We start from the raw sequence: 21,876 nt of genomic DNA, 5'->3' as shown, positions 1-21,876 counted from the left end.
TCCTATGACCGAGAGATTACATTCCTAAGTACCAAGAGAAATTCTTGCTCATGGCACACCAGAAAACATGTAGAATTCATAACAGTAAGAAATGGAAACAACCCAAATGTCATCAACAGGAAATGAATAAACTGTGATGAATCCACTAAATGAAGTATTATATGGCAGAGAAAAATGAGTCAACTGTTACAACTGTACACAACAATATAGATAAATCTTAGCAACATAATGTAAAGCATTAAAAAAGAAAGAAAAGAAAATCAATTCCCAGATTGCATACACATATTCTTTAAAAAAAAACTAAATACAACTAACACTAAACAATATATTATTTAGACACACACATACACCTGATAAAACTATTTTTTGAAAAGGCAATGGAAAGAGTAAAAAAAAAAAAATTAGAGTATTTACCTTGAAAGGCGAGAGGAGAACATGTAAGACTGTCAATATTCAATATTAAACTTCTCAGGTTAAATGGTGGGTTCATGAACATTCTATATGATATTTTTAAAAACCAAATACACAACATAAACAAAATGATAAAAATACATGGTAAAGTCTTTTTTTAAAGGGCCATCGAGGGATGTGGAATAACTGATTCTCACACACTGCTAGTGGGAGTGTAAAAATCTATTTAGTAAAATCTACTAAGGCTGAACATAAGCATATCCTACAACCAGATGTCCTACTCCTAAGTATATGCTCAACAAAATGCATGTATATGTGCACCAGAGACATGTACGAGAATGTTTATAGCAGCACTATTTTTAAGAGTCCAAAACTAGAAACAAATGTAGACATCTATCAATGACAGAATGGATAAATAAATTGTGGTGTATTTACAGAACAGAATTCTATATACCGCAACACAGAAAAAGAACGAGCTACTGACATAACATGGATCAATTTCAAAACCAATGCTAACAGACATATATACACTACCATATGTAAAATAGATAGCTAGTAGGAAGCAGCCGCATAGCATAGGGAGATCAGCTCCATGCTTTGTGACCACCTAGAGGGGTAGGATTGGGAGGGTGGGAGGGAGACGCAAGAGGGAGGAGATATGGGGATATATGTATATGTATAGCTGATTCACTTTGTTATAAAGCAGAAACTAACACACCATTGTAAAGCAATTATACTCCAATAAGGATATTTAAAAAAAAAACCAATGCTAAGAGAAAAATGTCAGATGCAAAAGAGTGTATGTTGTATGATTCCATTTATATGAAGTTCATACATAAGCCAAACTAATCGATAGTGATAGAGGTCACAATAGTAGTGGGAAAGAAACTGGGTCAGGGTACAGGAAGGCTTCTAGGATCCTGGTACTATTCTATTATCATGATCTGAGTATTTATTATACAGGTCTGTTCACTGTGAAAAAATTCATCTAGTTGTACCCTTAAGCATTTTGCATTTTACTTTATGTATATTACATAAAACTTTAACCAAAAAGAAAATAAACTAAAGACATCCTTTTGCCTCTTAACGGCACAGTTTAACTGATACTCTTCATTCCCTCTGCCAGGCACTGACCAATATCCCTGGCTGAACACTGGCAGCTAACAGGTAACACTGACATTGGGGCATTCTGCTCCCCCTATACTATACTGAGTCTGATGTATTTGTTCTCAAACCTACTTAATTCCAGTTGTGTCCATAATTACAATTACATGATTGTAATGAAATACTAAATACATTAATGAACTACGAATGTAAGAAAAGTCGCTATTTCTTTGAGAACTAAGTTGAAGGCTCTGGAAGACTGAATATAAATCATTTGAAACACCGTCCTCGGGACTTCCCTGGTGGCGCAGTGCATAAGACTCCACGCTCACAAGGCAGGGGGCCTGGGTTCGATCCCTGGTCCGGGAACTAGATCCCACATGCATGCTGCAACTAAGAGTTCACATGCCACAACTAAGGAGCCCACGTGCCGCAACTAAGACCCTGTGCAACCAAATATTAAACAAAAAACTTAAGTGTGGGTGAGGCACATAAATAACCTTGGGGAAAAATCAGAAATCTAGAAGGAGTCTATACTCATTGCTTCAAGTCTTTAAGAGTTCTCACTCCACTTAGAAAAACTGTAATTGGAAGTTGTAAGCAATGCATCATGGGCTGCAATTAATGCCAAATAGATGAAGAACTCTCATCAGCAGACTCATAATATATCAAAAGGTTGGTGAAGGGCTTCCCTGGTGGCGCAGTGGTTGAGAGTTCGCCTGCCGATGCAGGGGGCACGGATTCGTGCCCCAGTCCAGGAAGATCCCACATGCCGCGGAGCGGCTGGGCCCATGAGCCATGGCCGCTGAGCCTGCGCGTCCGGAGCCTGTTGCTCCACAGCGGGAGAGGCCACAGCGGTGAGAGGCCCGCGTACCGCAAAAAAAAAAAAAAAAAAAAAAAAAAAAAAAAAAAAGGGTTGGTGAACAAATGTACATTTATTTGTTTTAAGCAAAAATAAAATGCTTATGATATGTATGTGTCATTTTTATATCTTGCTTTAACCAATTTTTTCAGTTAATAGTAAACTATAAGATTGGATGGTACTGAATAAGACTTCTACTATAATCCAAGAAAGCTTGCTCTAATTACTTTTGGCAAACTAATACTATCTACTAGATAGATAAAGCTAAAACTTTAACTGTAGGGAATTCCCTGGAGGTCCAGTGGTTAGGACTCCACACTTTCACTGCAGGGGGTATGGGTTCCATCCCTAGTTGGGGAACTAAGATGCCACCAGATGCGTGGCCAAAAAAAAAAAATTAACTGTAAACAAGTCTACTTATTAAAACGGCAAAAGAGAAATCAAATTCACCAAAGCTGAGATGCTATATTTAAAAGAATATGCCAGGACTTCCCTGGTGGTCCAGTGGTAAAGAATCCACCTACCAATGCAGGGGACGGGGGTTCGATCCCTGGTCCAGGAACTAAGATCCCACATGCCATGTGCCGCAAACTACAGAGCCCACGTGCTCTGGAGTCCATGCACCGCAACTAGAGAGAGAAAACCCACACGCCACAACTAGAGAGAAGCCCACGCGCCGCAACAAAAGATCCCTCATGCCACAACTAAGACCCAACACAGCCAAAAATAAATTAAATAATAAATAAAATAAAAGAATACGCCTCTGGTGCCATATTAGCTATTATTGTTAACAAAATGGCAGCATAGTTACCCTATCTCAGCATAGTCTGGTTAATACAATAAAGGTCTCAGAAGTTCTAAGACAGTTGCTGAAAGGACTACCTGGGGCTCAAGGACCAAGGTCTGAGGATCACTGAACTGGAAAAACAATGGTCTGAGTGCTCTTGATAGAAGAAAACAGAAAAGATATTTTGCTAATAAATTTGCCTTGAGAGTTAAACTTTCTCTAAAACACAGTAAGTAAAATTTCTTCCTGGAATCTGATGGGTTTCTGAAAAAAAACAATTCTTGTTATACATTAGCATCCAGTTAGACTGAATTCCGGCATAATAGTTTCTTACCAGAATTCTTTAAAAGCATTGATCGAAAGCATTAGAGAGCCCTCAGTGATAGTACAGAAGAGGGGAAGATGAGGAAGTTCATACCAAATGACTCCAATTATTTCAGTAATAGAAACAAGAGGAGAGAAAGCAGGGAAGCTTGAAGGCCTGAGAAGAACAGAGAAGAAAACTAATACTTACTGCCTACCATGTGCTATTACATCATTTATATACAAATTTCATGTAATCCTGTTTAGTATTTGTGACTCATTTAATTCAAGAACTTGAGACTGTGAGAATTCCCCAAGATCTAACAGCTGGTAAGTGGTAGGGTGGTGATTCAAACCCAGGTCTATAAGACTACAAATTCTATCTCTTTCTACGATACCACACTGCTGCTTCAAAATCAGGAAAGTGCAAGAGAATACATATGAGAGGAATAAAAAGGTCATGAAGCAGCAAAGGTCCAGTTAGAAGCAGACAGCATGAATTTGGAGTAGATAATGCCAACTTTGTGCCCTCTCCCCCTGGGTTCAACTGCCCAGGTAAAAAGTATTTAACATTGGGAAGTTGCTAAAGGTGTAATAATATACACTTTTAAGAATTAAAATTGGGCAGGAGACTTCCACTTTCCTTCAAATTATTACTATTGTTCTTTAGTAACTGAATATCTACAAAATATTATGCACTTGGTAGTCTCATTGAACTTGCTACCTAACCATTTGGAGCTACAGTTTAAGTATCTGCCAATGGTCCAAAATTCAACACTAACCTGAGTAAGTGTTCTAATGTTGATCAAAATACCAGAAAATATCCATCTAAGAATAACTTCATTTTCTTTCATTTTGAAAACTGACTTTATTTACAAGGAATGAGAGTTAAGTCCCTAAGACTAACAGACATAGGATTGTTGTCAAAAACCAGAATGTAGACCCATTTATTTTGTTCTTTTATGAAAGACTGTGAGAGGCTTTGAAATGAACCAAGAAGATCACTTGGCATCTTCAGTGGAAAACTAGGCACTGTGTAATGTGCACCTTCCCTAGTTACCTGATTCTACAAGGTCTGCATTCTTCATGACATTTGAGCTGTTTTATAATTGTAAGTTATAGTTAAATGATAGCAATTCAAAGGATTCTTGTCCATACACTTACAAACAAATTCTGTCCAGTGAGAGAGGAATGATTTTCCCCATGTCCCTATGGAAAAAGACAGTTTTGCATAGATTTGTAAATTCATTTCAGCATACCTGATGCTATACACGTGCAGTACTTTGAATTCTCCTTTCAACTACATTTAACACCTTACAGGTTCTCCCATTAATTAATGAGTTAAATAACATCTTTTACATGTGTTCATTTTACATTTATATGAAAATCATTATTCTAACTTTTTAACAATGAATTTTATACAACATGTAGTATATACCATGGAAGATGAAAACTTTAATGCAAAAGCTCAAGGGAAGGAATCATCCTTTTCCACTCATACACATATTTAAGGAAGGCCAGACAAAACTTAGGCCCTGTCTCTTCCCAGTTCTGAAATTTAAGACTCTAAAAAGCACAGTCATTGTTGATCATTCTTGAAAGAGCCCATAATTCACAAAAGAATTCTTTGAAAATTATATTTGCAGCTGCTTTTTTCCCCTAATGCATAGTGTAAACAAAGCACTGTCTCAAGAACAGTTCCATCATTTCAGAAATGCTTAGAATCTTTTGTTTGAACTACTTTTGTTACTTATAGTCACTTAAAAAAATAGATGGTTACTCAATAGTCTGTAATAACCTATATGGGAAAAGAATATGAAAAAGAATGGATATATGTATATGTATAACTGAATCACTTTGCTGTACACCTGAAACTAACACAACATTGTAAATCAACTATACTCTAATATAAAATAAAAATTTAATTAAAAAAAATACATAAATAAAATTTACATTCAATTTAAAAAAAAAAGATGGTACATCTTCATATTAAGCTAAAAATCTACATTTGACTAATGCTTTTTCTGCTCCAAAAGATTTTTTTGCCAGTCAACAACTGTACAATCATAAAAATATTAAATACATTTATTTGTTGTTTTCAAAATAATGGTTGTCTTCGATTGGCGTATGTCACATGAAAAATTAAATATTTTTTAACTAACTTGATTCAAATATACATAAACAGCTTAAAGAAGCCAAAGCCAGAAATCAATACACAAACCAAACATTAAATCAACAACATATTTTAAATTCATTAATGCAGCGGGAAGCTCAGATCTTCTGGCTTCCAAGTCCCAAATTTAAAACAGCTCTGAAACCAGTAGTCTCTATGGAAGCAGCTTTTATCCTCACTCAGGATCAAACTAAGCCCCAGACACTCTGAGGAAAGAAAGAGTAAAATCAAGTTGCACCAAAAATCTTTACACTCAGCATTCATTGAGATCTTCCAAACCACTTTCACGGCTTGTAACATGCCAGAAAAATATTACTCTAGCAAGTAATTATTTTGCCCAAAAATGAACAAAGCAATTTAAATTGGAAATACTTTGCTGTCATGCCATTCATAAATCCATGCTACTATAATTTTTTTTTTTTTTTGCGGTACGCGGGCCTCTCACTGTTGTGGCCTCTCCCGTTGTGGAGCACAGGCTCCGGACGCGCAGGCTCAGCGGCCATGGCCCATGGGCCCAGTCGCTCCGCGGCACGTGGGACCCTCCCGGACTGGGGCACGAACCCGTGTCCCCTGCATCGGCAGGCAGACTCCCAACCACTGCGCCACCAGGGAAGCCCTATAATTCTTAATATGAATGGATAATGCACGTAGCCTATCATGCATTAAATATTCTAAAAGATAAGCTTTCATCCAGTTGAAATTAGTTAAGTAAATACTGGCCGATTAAAACGCATGAAAAGTTAACTCTTCCTTCTCCCTCCCCATCTCTACTCCCTCCAAACCAACAGGAACATTTCAGATGGTAATGTGTGTCAATTAGAAGTAAAGAAAATGCAGATTAAAAAAACAACTGGAAAAGGTACAAAATGCCAGGCCCCAAAAGAGATGTCACCACTTCCAAGTTGCAACTGAAGTTAAAGAACTATAGTGGGAAGTCTTCACCATTTTCAGTAATTCAAAATAAGGTACGTATTGTCCTCCTCCTTGGGAATGTAACTCTTTCCAAAACTTTTCTGACTCTTCTCGAGGCTCTTAAACCTCGAGCATGTGTTGTAGGATTCTATTAAAGCTTTGTAAGAGTATTGTTCAAATACCAAGTAAAGAAACTAACCGAATCGTTTAAGATAAAAGTTAATAGGCTTTTCTCTCTACCCCCAATTCAACAATGTATAGATCTGGATACCAAGGGGAAAAAAAAGGTAGATGATTAAATACAGGCATTTCTTCTTCCCAGAGTAGGAAGAGCAATATGGCAGGTAGCTATTTCTTTAACAACTTCCTATTCACTAAGCCATCTTCTTTTTTCAGATCGTCAGAGAATTTGGGTAAATTTCTAATGATGAAAAAAAAAAAGAAAAAAAAAATTCTCATGATGTACAAATCCAGAGAGCAAGGGAAAAAGAGAAACACCGGAAGAAAAAGAAAACAGTGGGAAGAACACAAAAATGCAGTATTCACATTGCCTGGTTGACCATAAAAAATAAAGCAAAATATATTCACTGTCACCTTCTTTTCATCTAGAGAGAAAGGAAAAAATAACACAATAGCCTCTACAAATATATAAGAGACCCCAACTTTTCCAAATATTTTACCTCCGGAGCCAGATCACTGTGCTAAGGTGAGCAACGTCTCTTCAGATGGGGTCAGGCAGTAGAGTGCTTCTAAAGACCATTCCCTAATGCTATTCAAAGTTTCTTATAACCTGCTTTACCACCTGCTCTAGAGTCCCCAAATTTAAAATTACTTCTATCACCTACCCCCTTTTCAAAATCTCCCTTAAAGGTATCTCTTAAGAAAGCTAGCTAAATTCAACTGGAAGTATAAATGACAAACAGGTACACATACTCTTTAACCCTTGGAAAAATGTTATTCATCGATTCAAACAAATCTCTGTGGCAGACTTTTTAATAGTTTGAGAGTTTTTCTTCTTTCTTTCTTTGTTCCTTTTATTTTCTCTTTTTGGGATGGAGGCACTGTTATACCTACTCTCACAAAGAAGAAAGAAGAGAAAGAGAAAAAAATGCCAAGTCCAAAGTTCCCATGTCCTATCTCTACTGAAGAAAAGATGTATTTGTTACTGTGAAGTCTCCTTCCACAGCTCTTGACAAATCCATTCTTCAACATTAAATCATGGGAGGTGATCTCCTACTTCCACCATCCCCATGAACAGGAAAGAGAAAGCCTGCCCTAACAAAGTGTGACCCACTATATGCTAGCTTCCAAAATTTTTTGATAGGTGTATGTGTGGGGCATTTTGTGTTTTAAAACATCTTTGCAAATTCTTTGATTTTACTCCCATCAAAAAAACAGCGTCTGGGAATTCCCAGGCGGTCCAGTGGTTAGGACTCCACACTCCCACTGCTGGGGGCCTGGTTTTGATCCCTGGTTGGGGAACTAAGATCCCGCAAGCCTCATGGCGCAGCCAAAAAAAAAAAAAAAAAAATTAGGTAGGGTCCAATTCTCCTCCCCACAAAGAGAATGAAGCAGAAGTGACACTGAGCAACCTCGGAAATTAGGTCATAAAAGGTGATAAAATCTCTGCCTGGTACCTTCCCAGTTCAGGCAAGTTTGCAGTCCTGAATTACCATATAAGATATCCAGCCACCCTATATCCCTGATTCTGGAGAAACCATGGTACAAGGCCTCAGAGGGTTGGAGACGTCCGAGGGGTGCCAGCTGTTTCAGTCTTCCGAGCTCTGCCACCAGACTTGTGAATGAGGAATCCTTGGAGATGACCCCATCTGCCTCTAACTGCGTAAGAGATTTCGGTGAGGAAGGCTTTTAGATGATTCCCGCCCCAGCTATCATCTGATTGCATCCTCACGAGAAACCGTGAGAAAGAACTGCTAGCTGAGCCCAAACATCAGAATCATGAAAGATAAAAGGAGTGTTGTTTTACATCACTCAATTTTGGCATGGTGTGTTACAAAGCAAAAGATAACCAAAACAGACTTTGGTATAGGGAGTAGGTTACTTCCATAACAAAAAGTTAAAATGTTAAGCTTTGGGACTGGATGGCAGGAGAAAGCAAGAAGGGCCTTGAAAGTGTTAGTGAAAGCCTGAAGGGTCTTAAGGACACTGGTAGGAAGCTGTCAACAAAGACTTAAAACAGGGATCACCAAACTACAATCTACTGGCAAAATTCAACCTGCTGCCTGTTTTTGTAAATAAAATTTTATTGGAACACAGTAACACCCATTTGCTTACATACTGTCTACGTCTATGGCTGCTTTCTCACTATGACAGCAGAGATCATAAGGTCCAAAAAGCCTAAAATATTTATGATCTGGCCCTTGACAGAAAAAGGTTGCTAATCCTTGGCTTAAAAGAAAGTGAGGAGGGACTTCCCTGGTGGCGCAGTAGTTAAAAATCCGCCTGCCAATGCAGGGGACACGGGTTTGAGCCCTGGTCCAGGAAGATCCCATATGCTGCGGAGCAACTAAGCCTGTGCGCCACAACTACTGAGCCTGCACTCTAGAGCCCACGAGCCACAACTACTGAGCCCACGCGCATAGAGCCCATGCTCTGCAACAAGAGAAGCCACTGCAATAAGCCCGCGCACTGCAACGAAGAGTAGCCCATGCTAGCCACAACTACAGAAAGCCCACTCGCAGCAACAAAGACCCAAGGCAGCCAAACATAAATAAATAAATTTAATAATCATTAAAAAAAATTTAAAAAAAAGGAAGTGAGGAAAGCCTTATTGGAAGCTATAGAAAAGGAGAATCTTATTAGATAATGGTGGAAGGTTTAGCAAAGCTGTCACCTGCAGTAATGTGAAAAATAGAAAATATAACTAATGAACTGATGGATCTGGGTAGAGATTTCCAGGCAGAATGTCAAAAGTATCAACTGCTTTTTTTTTTAAGCTGTGTGCCACAAAGTACAGGTAGAGAGAGATAAGAAAAGAAGGAATTATATAATTTTCAAGCAGAATATAGAGGACATACAAAGGAGTCAGGACTTGCTAGGTCCAAAAATAAATGTTCCTTATTCCCAGGCTCCCCATATAGCAAACGTTTCTCAAATTAAGAAATGCCCTCTGGGCAAAGGTCAAATCCAAGGCAGTGTCAGGGAAACATGGCCTAAAGATTAAATTTTTGTTTAGGCCAAGGGTTGGCAAACTTTTCCCATAAAGGGCCAGATAAATATTTTAGGCTTTGAGGGCCATACAGAGTCTCTGTTGAACATTCTTCTATTTTTTAACAGCCCTTTAAAAATGTAAAAACGGGCTTCCCTGGTGGCGCAGTGATTGGGAATCTGCCTGCCAATGCAGGGGACATGGGTTCAAGCCCTGGTCCGGGAAGATCCCACATGCCGCGGAGCAACTAAGCCTGTGTGCCACAACTGCTGAGCCTGCGCTCTGGAGCCCACGAGCTGCAACTACTGAAGCCCTTGAGCCTGGAGCCTGTGCTCTGCTACAAGAGAAGCCACCGCAGGGAGAAGCCTGTGCGCCGCAGTGAAAAGTGGCCCCCGCTCGCCGCAACTGGAGAAAGCCCGCGCACAGCAGCGAAGACCCAACGCAGCCAAAAACAAATAAATAAAATAAATAAAAATTTAAAAAAAATAAAAAAATAAAATTTAAAAACAGAGAATTCCCTGGTTGTCCAGTGGTTAGGGCTCTGCACTTCCACTGCAGAGGGCATGGGTTCGATCCCTGGTCAGGGAATCAGATCCCGCGAGATGCGCGGCGTGGCTCAAAAAAAAAAAAAAAAAAAGTAAAAACAAATCTTAGATCACTGGCCATAGTCTGCCTACCCCTAGTTAGGACTCCAAAAAGATTTTAAGGTGGAGTCTCACAGATGCTTTCAAACATAAGGCCTTCTGAGAATATTAAAGGTGTTGTCCCACAAAAGGCTTAAAGGAAGCTGACAGGGTTCAGGACATGCTACCCCAAAATATGGCACCCTAGCATACTGAATATTTTAAGCTGAAGAATCTTGAGAAAAGATCAGAAAGAGGAAGGTCACTCTGTGGGGGTCTCCCCCCACCTTCTCCCCTGAAACAAGTCATAAAACCCTCATGTAAGAGGTACCCTCCCTACACCTGGAAGGAGGGAGCATCTGTATCTCCAAAGACAAAGGGACAAGGAAAGGAACCCTAACAAACAGGCCTTGCTATATCTCCCCCAGTTTACTACACTTACTTCATACTCGTTGATCTATCATTTCTCCACACTGTCCACTCTTCATTAAACCTGGCATAAAAATACTCAGGTTCAAACATTTCTTTGAGTCTTCGTTTACATCTCCCATTTCACATAAAATTTACATCAGATAAATTTGTATACTTTTCTCCTCTTAATCAGTCTTTGCCAGTTTAATTTTCAAATCCAGCCAGGGACCCTAAGAGGGTCAAGGAAAACTTTTTTCTCCTCTACAAAGCCTAAGGGAGAGAAGGGGTTATATCAATGTGTAAATGTGGCTTTTGTCTAATAGAGTGAACCCTTCAGTAAGAGTCACAGAGAATTTTATGTGCAGAAACATTGTCATCTTGGACTAAAAAGGACAGAGACAGTACAAAATGAAAAAAAGGCTTTTGGGACCCCCACCCCACCCCGCCCAAAGCTCTGTGGGCAGGAAACAGGCTGGGAAAATTACTTACATGCAAACAGAGAATACATTTTATGGAAAAGGAATGATAATTCAAAGGGCAAAACCAAGAGCCGTAGAGGAAAGGTTCCTAGGCAGTAGGGGCTGAACCCTAATCACACAACTAGCAATATGTTGGCTGGATTTCAGAACTGGTATGGACCGGTGACTATTGTGTTCCTTCCATTTTTTCTTTATTTTTGAACAGGAGTGTCTAAAGTTGTTATCTTAGGCCCATCCATTATTGCATATTGGGTGGGCTGGGTATGGAGAAAGATAAGGTGATTCTTTAGTCCACAGGTCTTCAAAGTGAAGGCAAGGGTACTCAAGGAGCTATACCCAAGGAACTAATATATCCAAATAGCCTTATCTGCACCTGGATCTGATTTAGATTACAAGATCCTGGATCTCTAGCCTGAGCCTGATGCTGTACTAGATAAAACTTTGGAGGCTTTGAGAAGGAGTGCTTGTGTTTTGCATGTGGAGGAAGATAAATACTGTAATTTGTAGCCAGAGAGAAGACTAAAGTGGCTTTGAAATAAGTCTGCATGTTCTTGACACTCCTCCCAGCAAGAGGTAGACTCTAATTCCCTTCCCTTTGAATGTGGATTGGCCTTAGTGACTTGCTTCTTTTTCTTATAAATTTATTTATTTAATTTATTTATTTTTGGCTGTGTTGGGTCTTCCACTGCTGCGTGCAGGCTTTCTCTAGTTGCAGCGAGCGGGGGCTACTCTTCGTTGCAGTGCGCGGGCTTCTCATTGCAGTGGCTTCTCACTACGGAGCACGGGCTCTAGGTGCGCGGGCTTCAGTACCTGCGGCGCGGGGGCTCAGTAGTTGTGGTTCACGGGCTCTAAAGCACAGGCTCAGTAGTTGTGGCGCATGGGCTTAGTTGCTCGGTGGCATGTGGGATCCTCCCAGACCAGGGATCAAACCCGTGTGCCCTGCATTGGCAGGCGGATTCTCAACCACTGCGCCACCAGGGAAGCCCCAGTGACTTGCTTCTAATGAATAAAATGCAGTGGAAATTGACACTGATTCTGAATTTAGGTCATAAAAGACAATATAGTTCCCTTCTGGCTCTCTTACTCGGAACAAGTACTTTTAGAGCCCTAAGCCTCCAGGTAAGAAGTCTGGCTACCATGAAGCCCCTATGCTGGAAAGACTACACAGAAATAGGGAGAGATATCAAGGATCCCCAACTATTCCAGCTTCTACCTATTTGGACTTCCCTGCTCAAGTGCCATGCTTGTGAGTCTGGTAGGAAGCCTCCGAAATAACCCCAGGCCCATCTAACTACCAGTACATAAGAGGACTCATGCAAGAATCACTTAGCTGAGCTCAGTCAACACCCAGAACCATAAGTTTTATGCCAAATTTGGAGTGGTTTTGTTCTTTAGCAATAGATAACTGCAACAACATGCCTGGAGACCCTAGCCTGAAATGTTAGGAGGTGAAACTTAGTCTGCCTTTCTATATTACCAACCAAATAACATAAAACAGCATCTTTATGCTGCCCCCAACTCCTTCTTCTTCCCACAGTAGAAATATTTGATTTGACCACGGTAAAAAATATTTTCATGGCTGATTTAAATGTATACAATTACAATGTGACAAGTATTATGTTTCAAACTGTATGTCAGTCTAACTTTACACGTTACTTGAAAGCACCTACATTTACACACACACACACACACACACAAATGGTTTGCTGCTTCCTAGCATATTATTTCACTTATTTTACAAATGTTTTTTAATAAGTAATTTGAGACTGGTAGTCATACTACCTCCTCTGCAACATAACACTAATGTGTAGTGTTTTAAAAAGTGGTTATACCTGCAGCAGAACTAGAATAATCGTCACTAATATATAATAACCACAATTTCTAAGGTCTCTTCATTGCTAAATGCCATGATCTAAGTTCAGAGAAAATAAATCTTTTGCATTTGAAGATATACAATTCAATATGTTTTAGATCACTGGCAGGGAATTTAACGTTCTAGCTCTTAAAAGAAACAATGGAATATGATGTTCACAGATTATAAACATGGTTAAGCTCAACTTCTGTAGTGAAACTAAAACAGCTGAGCCAAGAACTAATTGGACCTCGCAGAATGGCAGAAGGGACTCTGGAATAGGAAGAGTAAAGAGGCCTGAGGTCAAGATAACTTACTCTGAAAATGTAACCACTTTCTCCATTGTATAAACACTTCCAGTTAGACATTTTAAGGAAAAAAGCCTTAACCCTCTATGAAAACAAATAACTAAAACATCCTAAATTATTTAGCAGCAGTTTAATTCACCTTTTTTCACTCTTTCCTAGACTGTCACAGGTTTGATTTTTTTTTTTTTAGCAAGCAAGCATTGAGAAGAAAAAATCAAATATAATCACTTTGAGAAGAACTTTTAAAGAATAAAATATATGTTCTGCTTCAGATACGATTCTTTGAACACTGAGTAATACGTATACCCCCAAGTATATACATACCCAGCATATACATTACATATACCCAAGTTCGGGTAACTAAAAGGAAAGAGAAGGTCACTGTGCAGAAGTCTATTTAACCCATAATATGGCTGATTTTAAATATCAGTCTGGGTTCTGGGTCCTGATAGCAGAAAGTCATCTAATACAAAGGGAGAAGAAAGACTCTCTCTTGCTCACAGGGCAGAAGTTTAAGCTCTATACAAACTGTGGAATAAGTAAAGGTCATTCTTCCACAGAGAGTCCACAACTACCTAATGCTTCCTTTCTCATTCAAAAGTCCCTCAATAAAACTGACTTCAGGTGTCAGAAAAACACTAAACGCATTCAACGAAGTCACACTGAAGAATGAAGTTTTGAGAGCCCCTAACCTTTCCATGAGATAAAAGACTGTAAACAGTATAATGCAATATAATGGGAAAAATTCTGGTTTCCCCCAAAAATTTCCTTTAAGCTCTACATCAAAGAGATGGGGCCATTATATTTACCACTGGATCCCTCAGCACCTAGTACAGGGATAAGCACATTGGTAAGCACTCGAAACTCTGCATAAATGAATATTTTGCTTTTATTCCCCATATAAGAAATATGCATTCTAGTTCCATTCTATCAGTAATGAGCTACATAACCTTTGGCAAGGTGCTGGATCTCTCAAGCTTTAGTTTCCATCACACAACATAAAATGAGGTGAGGTGCGGACTGGGGATGAGGATTAGATAATAAGTCTCATGAGGCCAGTGACTGTCTTATTCACCTCTGCATCTGTGTCTAACGAAGTGGCTAGGGCACATTCAAATATTTACTGGACAAAGTTTCTTCCAGATCTAGGACTTCCCTGGTGGTCCAGTGGTTAAGAATCTGCCTTCCAATGCAGGGGACGCGGGTTCAATCCCTGGTCAGGGAACTAGGATCCCACATGCCGCCGGGAAACCAAGGCCATGCGCTGCAACTACTGAGCCTGCGGGCTCTAGAGCCCACGCACCACAACTAGAGAGAAGCTCGCGTGCCACAACTAAGACCTGACACAGTCAAATAAATAAATAAATAATTTTTAAAAAAGGTTTTTCCAGCCCTGACCCTATAATTCTTCATTTTTAACCAAAAAAAGGTTCTTCCAGCCCTGACCCTATAATTCTTCATCGTTTTTAACTTAGCTTTTTCAGCATACAGTATTATAGTCCACTAAGCAGGAGATTTAAGACTCCTCCCCTACACTGAGATCAGTTCCAGTAAAGGCCTTTTAAAACAAAACACTTCTAAAATCTTCTCCACCTCTCCACACAGGTTCTTTGTGTGATTGATATTATTTATCCACTGGATGCAGCTTTTAGAAAGATAAGATTTGGACAAAGACAGGATGCCAGAAGCAATACAATTTTCCAGATTCTTCTGAATTGGTTTTATTCCAGTTTGATTTTATTATGCTACTTAAAACACTATTAGAAGTACCTGGAATAATCAGGTTAATCCATTTGCAATCCAAAAATGTATTCCAAAGTCAAATATTATTATTATTATCTATTCCATATGCCCATCCTTTAGCATAAATGACTGAGAGCTATATCCATTTATTTAAGTTCATGTTTTTCACAGCATGCAACCAACACTACCACCTACTCATTATTTAGAGTCCTTTCTGTAGCACTATTATAAAAGGTTACATTTAAGAGGACCTTGGGGAAATCCCTGGAGGTCCAGTGGTTAGGACTCCCAGCTTTCACTGCCGAGGGCCCAGGTCCAATCCCTGGTCGAGGAAATAAGATCCCACAAGCCGAGTGGCGTGGCAAAAAAAATTAAAACTTTAAAAATAAAGGACCTTGTGCCTCTGGAACACTATCACTCCAAATCAGGTGTAGCCTTCAAAAAGTCGGCACATCTCTGCTATCAGGTAGTAATGAGCATAATAAATTCAAGGACTTCAGCTAGAACAAATTATTGATTGACATATTCCCCAATTATTAAAGTCTAATAACAACTTTTGAAATATTAATCTATATCCTCAGTAGCAATGTACAGTCTGTACCCTGACAATGAGCACTTACATTATGTCCATTCAATCACCCACTAGGTACCAGACACTGTTCTAGCCCAGGGGTCAGCAATCTTTTTCTGTAAAGGGCCAGACAGCAAATATTTTAGGCTTTACAGGCCTTACAGTCTCTGTTGCAACACTCAACTCCACTGCTGTAGTGTGAAAGCAGCCACAGACAATACTATAATGAATGTGCATGGCTATGTTCTGATTAAACTTTACTTACAAAAACAGGCAGCAGGCCATTTTTAGCTTGCCAGCCCCTGTTCTATGCCTATGGGGAGACAGCAGTGAAACAAATTTTTTTAAGTAAAGTTAAATTTTTTAAATTAATTAATTAATTAAAATACACACAGCCTGTCAGATGCTAATAAGTGCTATGGAGAAAAGTAAAGCAGGATCAAGGCGGTAAGGACACTCAGGACTTCACTGATAAGATGACATCTGATCCCAACACCTAAAGAAAGAGGAAAAGCCATGCTACCTCCATAGAGAAAGCATTTCAGGAAGAGGTAATGGCAAGTATAAAGGCTCTGAAGAAGAAACAACCTGGCATCTTAAAAAAAACAGCAAGGATGTCACTGTGGCTACAGGGATGTGAGCAGAGGAAAGAGTCATAGGAAATTAGGCCAGAAGAGGCAAACTGAGGCCAGGTTCTTTACAATCTTTTAAGGCCACTGTCAGAAATTTGTTTTTTACTCTGAGATGGAAAGCCCCTGGAAGGCTTTGAGCAAAGGAGTGACAACCCGACTTGACTTACTTTTTCGGGGATTGTTCTGGATGTCTGCTGAGAACAGACTGTACAGAGATAAGGGCAGAAGTAGAGAAATCAGTCAGAAGGCTAATGCAATAATCCAGGAAAGAGAGAACAGCAGTTTGAATTTTGGTGGTAGCAGTAGAAACGGTGATCAGCTTCAGCATGTATCCTAAAGGTAAAACTAGATTAGATGTGAAATGTTACAGACAGAAAAGCATCAACTAGGTTTAAGGCTCGAGTAACCAGGAGAGTCTCTATTTCCTGTTATGGGGACGACTGTGGGAAAAATCTTGGGGGAAGCATATTAAGTTCGAGATGCATAACAGACACCACATAGAGGTGTTAGGTGGGCAATGAGATATACAAATTTGGAGTTAATATACTTTTACATTATGATTATTCCCAGTACGTTTGATCTCTCCAACTGGGTTATAAAATCCTTAAGAATAAAACCCCTGGACTTCCCTGGTGGCGCAGTGGTTAAGAATCTGCCTACCAATTCAGCGGAAACAGGTTCAATCCTTGGTCCAGGAAGATCCCACGTGCTGCAGAGCAACTAAGCCCGTGAGCCACAACTACTGAGCCTGCGCTCTAGAGCCCACAAGCCACAATACTGAAGCCTGTGCTCCTAGAGCCCGTGCTCCGCAACAAGAGAAGACACTGCAATGAGAAGCCCATGCACCGCAACGAAGAGTAGCCCTGCTCGCTGCAACTAGTGAAAGCCTGAGTGCAGCAACCAGGACGCAGTGCAGCCATAAATAAATAAACAAACAAATAAATAAATTCTTTTAAAAAGTGAAACCTCGTTTTCACTTTACTCACAGGTATTATCCCCAAGACTATTTACTTACTTTATACACAGTTTTAATAAGATTAGATTTCTAGTTTCTGAATTCATAAATGACAGAAGCAGCAAATTTAAAATGGTGGTGCCAGGGGGTGGAAGACAGCAGCTAAAACTGACAGCTGACAAAGGAATACATAGAAATTATAAAATGCTGACAAAAACTAGAAATATCCAGCATTCCAAGATTACAGTCGTCCCTCAGTATCCACTCAGGGGATTGGTTCCAGGACCCCTGCAGATACCAAAATCCTCGGATACTCAAGTCCCTTATATAAATCATCACAGTATTTGCATATAACCTATGCACATCCTCCTGGATATTTTAAATCATCTCTAGATTATTTTTATATCTAATACAATGAAAATGCTATGTAAATTAATTGTAAACAGTGTAAATGCTATGTAAACAGTTGCCAGCCCGTGGCAAATTCAAGTTATGCTTTTGGAAACTTTCTGAATTTTTTTTTTTTTAATATTTTCAACCTACAGTTGGTTGAATCCATCCATGCAGAACCCACAGATACGGAAGGCCGCGTACATTTACTGTAAGAACAAACAGCTGTACATATATGTCATTAAGTCAGCAATTCCTGAAAGTGTTTGTTATAGCACAAAATACTTCTAATTATCTTTAGCAACGTTTAATGTTATTAACGTTTTAAATGACATATTTTTTAAATATTGCTAATAAAAATGGAAGAAATGGTATTTAAAAGAGTAAACATAATTTATTTGAAAATTTTATGTATGTGTTATTCTCACAGGATTTGTTAGGGAGCAGATAAAATTATACACATGAAAGTCATTTAATAAACATTACTTGGGACTCGCCCTGTGCTAGAAATGGTAGATATAAGAAAAAGCAAGCCATGGTTCAAGCTCAAGTCTCTTCTTGAGAGATAAAAACATAAACAACTAATTATAATACAATGTGATCGGTGGAATGCAAACAGACTTGGGACTAAGACGTCTGGGTTTGAATTTTGCCACCATTCTTGGCTTACAGCATGAGCTGCTAACTACGTATGCTTAGCTTGCCGACCATTCAAAAACAGGCAGCAGGCCAGGCCTATGAGCAGCAGTTTGCCAACCTCTGTTGTACAGGAATATTGGGGATAAAGACAGTGACCAGAATAGCTTATTCTGTGCCCTGTTCCCCAGGCTAAGATAAGGTTTGGGAGTTGCAGAGGCAAACATGTAACTGGACATGTAACTTTCCTCCCTATTCTCTTTGCCTGGCTAATTCCCACTTATCTTGCAGGTCTCTGATCAGATGTCACTAACTCAAGAACCTGCACTCTTCCCCTCCTTACCCCCGAGACTGATCCAGTGCTTTTTCTACAGGCTTCCAAAAAGCCCTCACTACTTCTATCAGAGCCTTCACGTTAAACTGTAATCTCTGTTTAACTGTCTTTCCCGCTAGACTGTAAATCCAGGTAAGGAGGAACCTGTCTACTTGTTCCACATGATCTCCCAAGCATCTAACTCAGTGCCTGGCACATAGTAGATGCTAGGAAATATCCACTGAAATGAGTGAATCCAGCAATAGTTGAGTCTCCCATCCAGCAACAGCTCTTTCAGGAACCTGTCAGGACACAGATCCTTGGGTACTGACAGGATCTGTTCTCTCCTTCCAAACAGTACTTTCCTCTCCCCTCCCAGGACACAGGTCAAACTCTTTCCCTCTTCTAACTCCTCTGTTTCCTTGGCCCGATTGAAGGAATTGAAAGTTAATTCTGCCTGAAACCTCTTCCCTCCCTTCCCTTTCCAACTCTAAAGCTACACCTCCCCACTTCCTTACTGTAATCGTGCTGTCATTTCCCCAGCAAGCTAGTAACAGTGTCATTTACCAGTTTCCAGGATATGTAGGATATTTAAGAATAGGGTACTAAAAACATCCAAATATTCTACTTTTCAGTAAGAAAGGGGAGAAAATAGAAGCAGGGAAGGTAAACAACAGGAAATAGAACAGGGAATTCTAGTTTTTGAAGAGATGGATTAACAGCTTTTTACTGCAGATCACTTTGGCCCCAGGAGTAGAAAGCAAGTAACAGAGCTCCAGTTCTGCATTCCCCCAGCCTCTACACCAGCACCAGTAGTCAAGGAACCCTTTTATCCTGCAGCTTCTTCCCATATCTCTATCCTGCATCTACTTATACTACAATTTGCCTTGAAACATCAAGACTAATCTCATTATGATCTCTAACCCTACTTATATCACTCGCTACAAGAAACCCAGGACTCTGGAGTCATTTCAAATCCTCCAACTCTCATCCCCATATGGCTAAGTACATCATCTTTCATGAACCAGCCCCCTCTCCCACTCGTCCCTCAATTCCTGAAATCCTTCCATCATATCCTCTGGAACTCATCAGCAAAATCCCCTGTATCTTCAACCTCTTGTCTGAATGGTCCCTTCACCTTTTTGCTCTAACTGAAATCTAATGGCTGAGGCCACTGCTCTCTCTACAGTCCTATCTGTGGTTGTTTTCTCTCCCACACCCGTTATACTACTGGGCCTGGGGGTAGAAGAAGGAGGTACTCACCTTGTACCTTCTTTCTGCTTCCAGGTTATTCCCCTTTCTTCCTTCCCAAAAAAAGCCCCTGTCAGACCATACCTCCACCTCCCCGCCCCTCTGCTACATTTATCTGGATAAGCTGGGTCACTTCTTCTCAAGCCTCAAAGCTTTTGGTTCCTACCTCACTGGTCTGTCATAATTCCAGGTGATTTCAAATGCTCACCTAGATGACTCTTGTGATACTCTGACCTCTCAGTTCCTTGACCTCCTCACATGCAATGATCTTGTCCTCTACCCTACTTTAGCCACTCACTCCCTTAGTCAATATCCTAGAACTTGTCAATATGATAACTACAGTCCTTCCATGATCTCCACTTCATCTGCATCCCACTCTCCAATCATCACTTCCCATCTTCGCAGACTGCTCCTTCTAGCACCCCAACTCCAAGAACACTTTGACCTCAACAGAACTTACAAGCAATTGATCCCACCCCCTCTCCTGTCATTTCCTACCTTAGCTTAGAGCTCCAGGTCCATCATTACAATCACTCCCTTTCCTGCATCTCAGACTTTTGCACCCTCCCACACTTTATCATACTTGCCTGGCAGAACACCTACCCTTGCTAAATATAATTCCCTGTCAAACAACTAAACCCTTTAGGACATTCAAGAGACAAGTGACGTCATATCTGACTTTTGAACTCACAATAGCTTTCTTTTTCCTCTTCCAGGGACGGTATCTAGAGGCATTCAGAGTGGTCCGGCATTTGACATACCGTTGTAGACTACCCTACAATACAGCCTCTAACAAAACTAGGCTGCCCCAAACCCCTGGAAATAGAACTGTTTACCTTCAAACCAAAAAGGTTGGGAAAGCACCAAAATCCACATGTGGCGTGTACCCAGGCCAACTTCTAGGAGTTTGTGCTGTGAGACCTAAAGTTCTTATGAGGTTGTCTAAAATGAAAAAACATGTCAGCTGGGCCTACTGTGGTTCCATGTGTACTAAATGTGTCCGTGGCAGGATCAAGCGTATTTTTCTTATTGAGGAGCAGAAAATCGTTCTGAAAGTGTTAAAGGCAGAAACACAGAGTCAGAAAACTAAATTTTTAAAATGAAGCTTTTTTGAGTTAATAATTTAAAAAATCAAAAGCCAAAAGAGAGTGAGAGACAATTGAAAATTTGAAAACTGATAGGATATTTGATATTAAGGAATTATAAATGTTTTTGGTGTGGTAATGGTATTTTTTTTGCAGGTGTCCGTATTTTTTAGAGATACAATATGAAATATTTATGCATAAAATATGATGTCTGGGACTGTTTCAAAATAATAAGAAAGGATGGAAGTGGGTAAGACAACAGATAAAACAAGATTGGGGGACTTCCCTGGCGGTCTTGTGGTTAAGACTTCCCCTTCCAATGCAGGGGGTGAGGGTTCGATCCCTGGTCGGGGAGCTAAGATCCCACATACCTCTCAGCTAAAAAACTAAAACGTAAAAAAAAAAAACCGAAGCAGTACTGTAACAAATTCAATAAAGACTTTAAAAAATAAAAACAAAAAAGGTTGGCCATGAGTTAATATGTGTTGAAGCTGTGTGATGAGTTCATGAGGGCTCTATTTCTTTTGTGTATTTAAATTTTTCCCTAATAACATGGTAAAAAATACAACTGTCTCTCTACGCTACGCCTGCAACAAGCAACCAAACATGGCTTTGAAAAGAAAAAGATGAAAACAAACACACCTATACCAAACAGTTTCACTTAAGATTCACAATTGCTGACTTTAAATGGTCTCATAGCTCAGCATGACAATCCTACAACTTTTGCCTTATCCATTCGTTCTCCCACACCCCCCTATAGGTCCATTTCATGTCATTTCCTTCCTCCTCAAGCCATCAACACCTCTCCATCTTCACTCCCAGCTGCTGCCCTTCATTCCATTTTCTCAGTGAAACAGGAAGCAATCTCCACCACTACCACCACCGGCTCCCATTTGCCTTTTCTTC

At 39.9% G+C, this 21,876-nt stretch overlaps 2 protein-coding genes across 5 annotated transcripts in view; one reads left to right on the top strand and one right to left on the bottom strand.

The window, feature by feature from the left end:
- Positions 1–21,876, bottom strand: part of SPATS2 (spermatogenesis associated serine rich 2) — a 151,121-nt gene that overhangs the window by 91,026 nt on the left and 38,219 nt on the right. The gene's annotated exons all lie outside the window — the stretch shown is intronic.
- LOC309968916 (large ribosomal subunit protein eL34-like) lies at positions 6,507–21,035 on the top strand (the record flags this gene model as incomplete). The annotated part of the gene is made up of 3 exons (XM_082850434.1): positions 6,507–6,605; positions 18,775–18,787; positions 20,582–21,035. 3 exons carry the CDS (start codon positions 6,507–6,509, stop codon positions 20,986–20,988), a joined length of 519 nt encoding a protein of 172 aa, XP_082706560.1. The 3' UTR covers positions 20,989–21,035.

Source organism: Leucopleurus acutus, assembly GCF_964270905.1.
Source record: "Leucopleurus acutus genome assembly, chromosome: 11".
Taxonomy (NCBI): Eukaryota; Metazoa; Chordata; class Mammalia; order Artiodactyla; family Delphinidae; genus Leucopleurus; species Leucopleurus acutus.
Note: the sequence above shows the minus strand (reverse complement) of the source record. Positions and strands in the feature narration are given on the sequence as shown.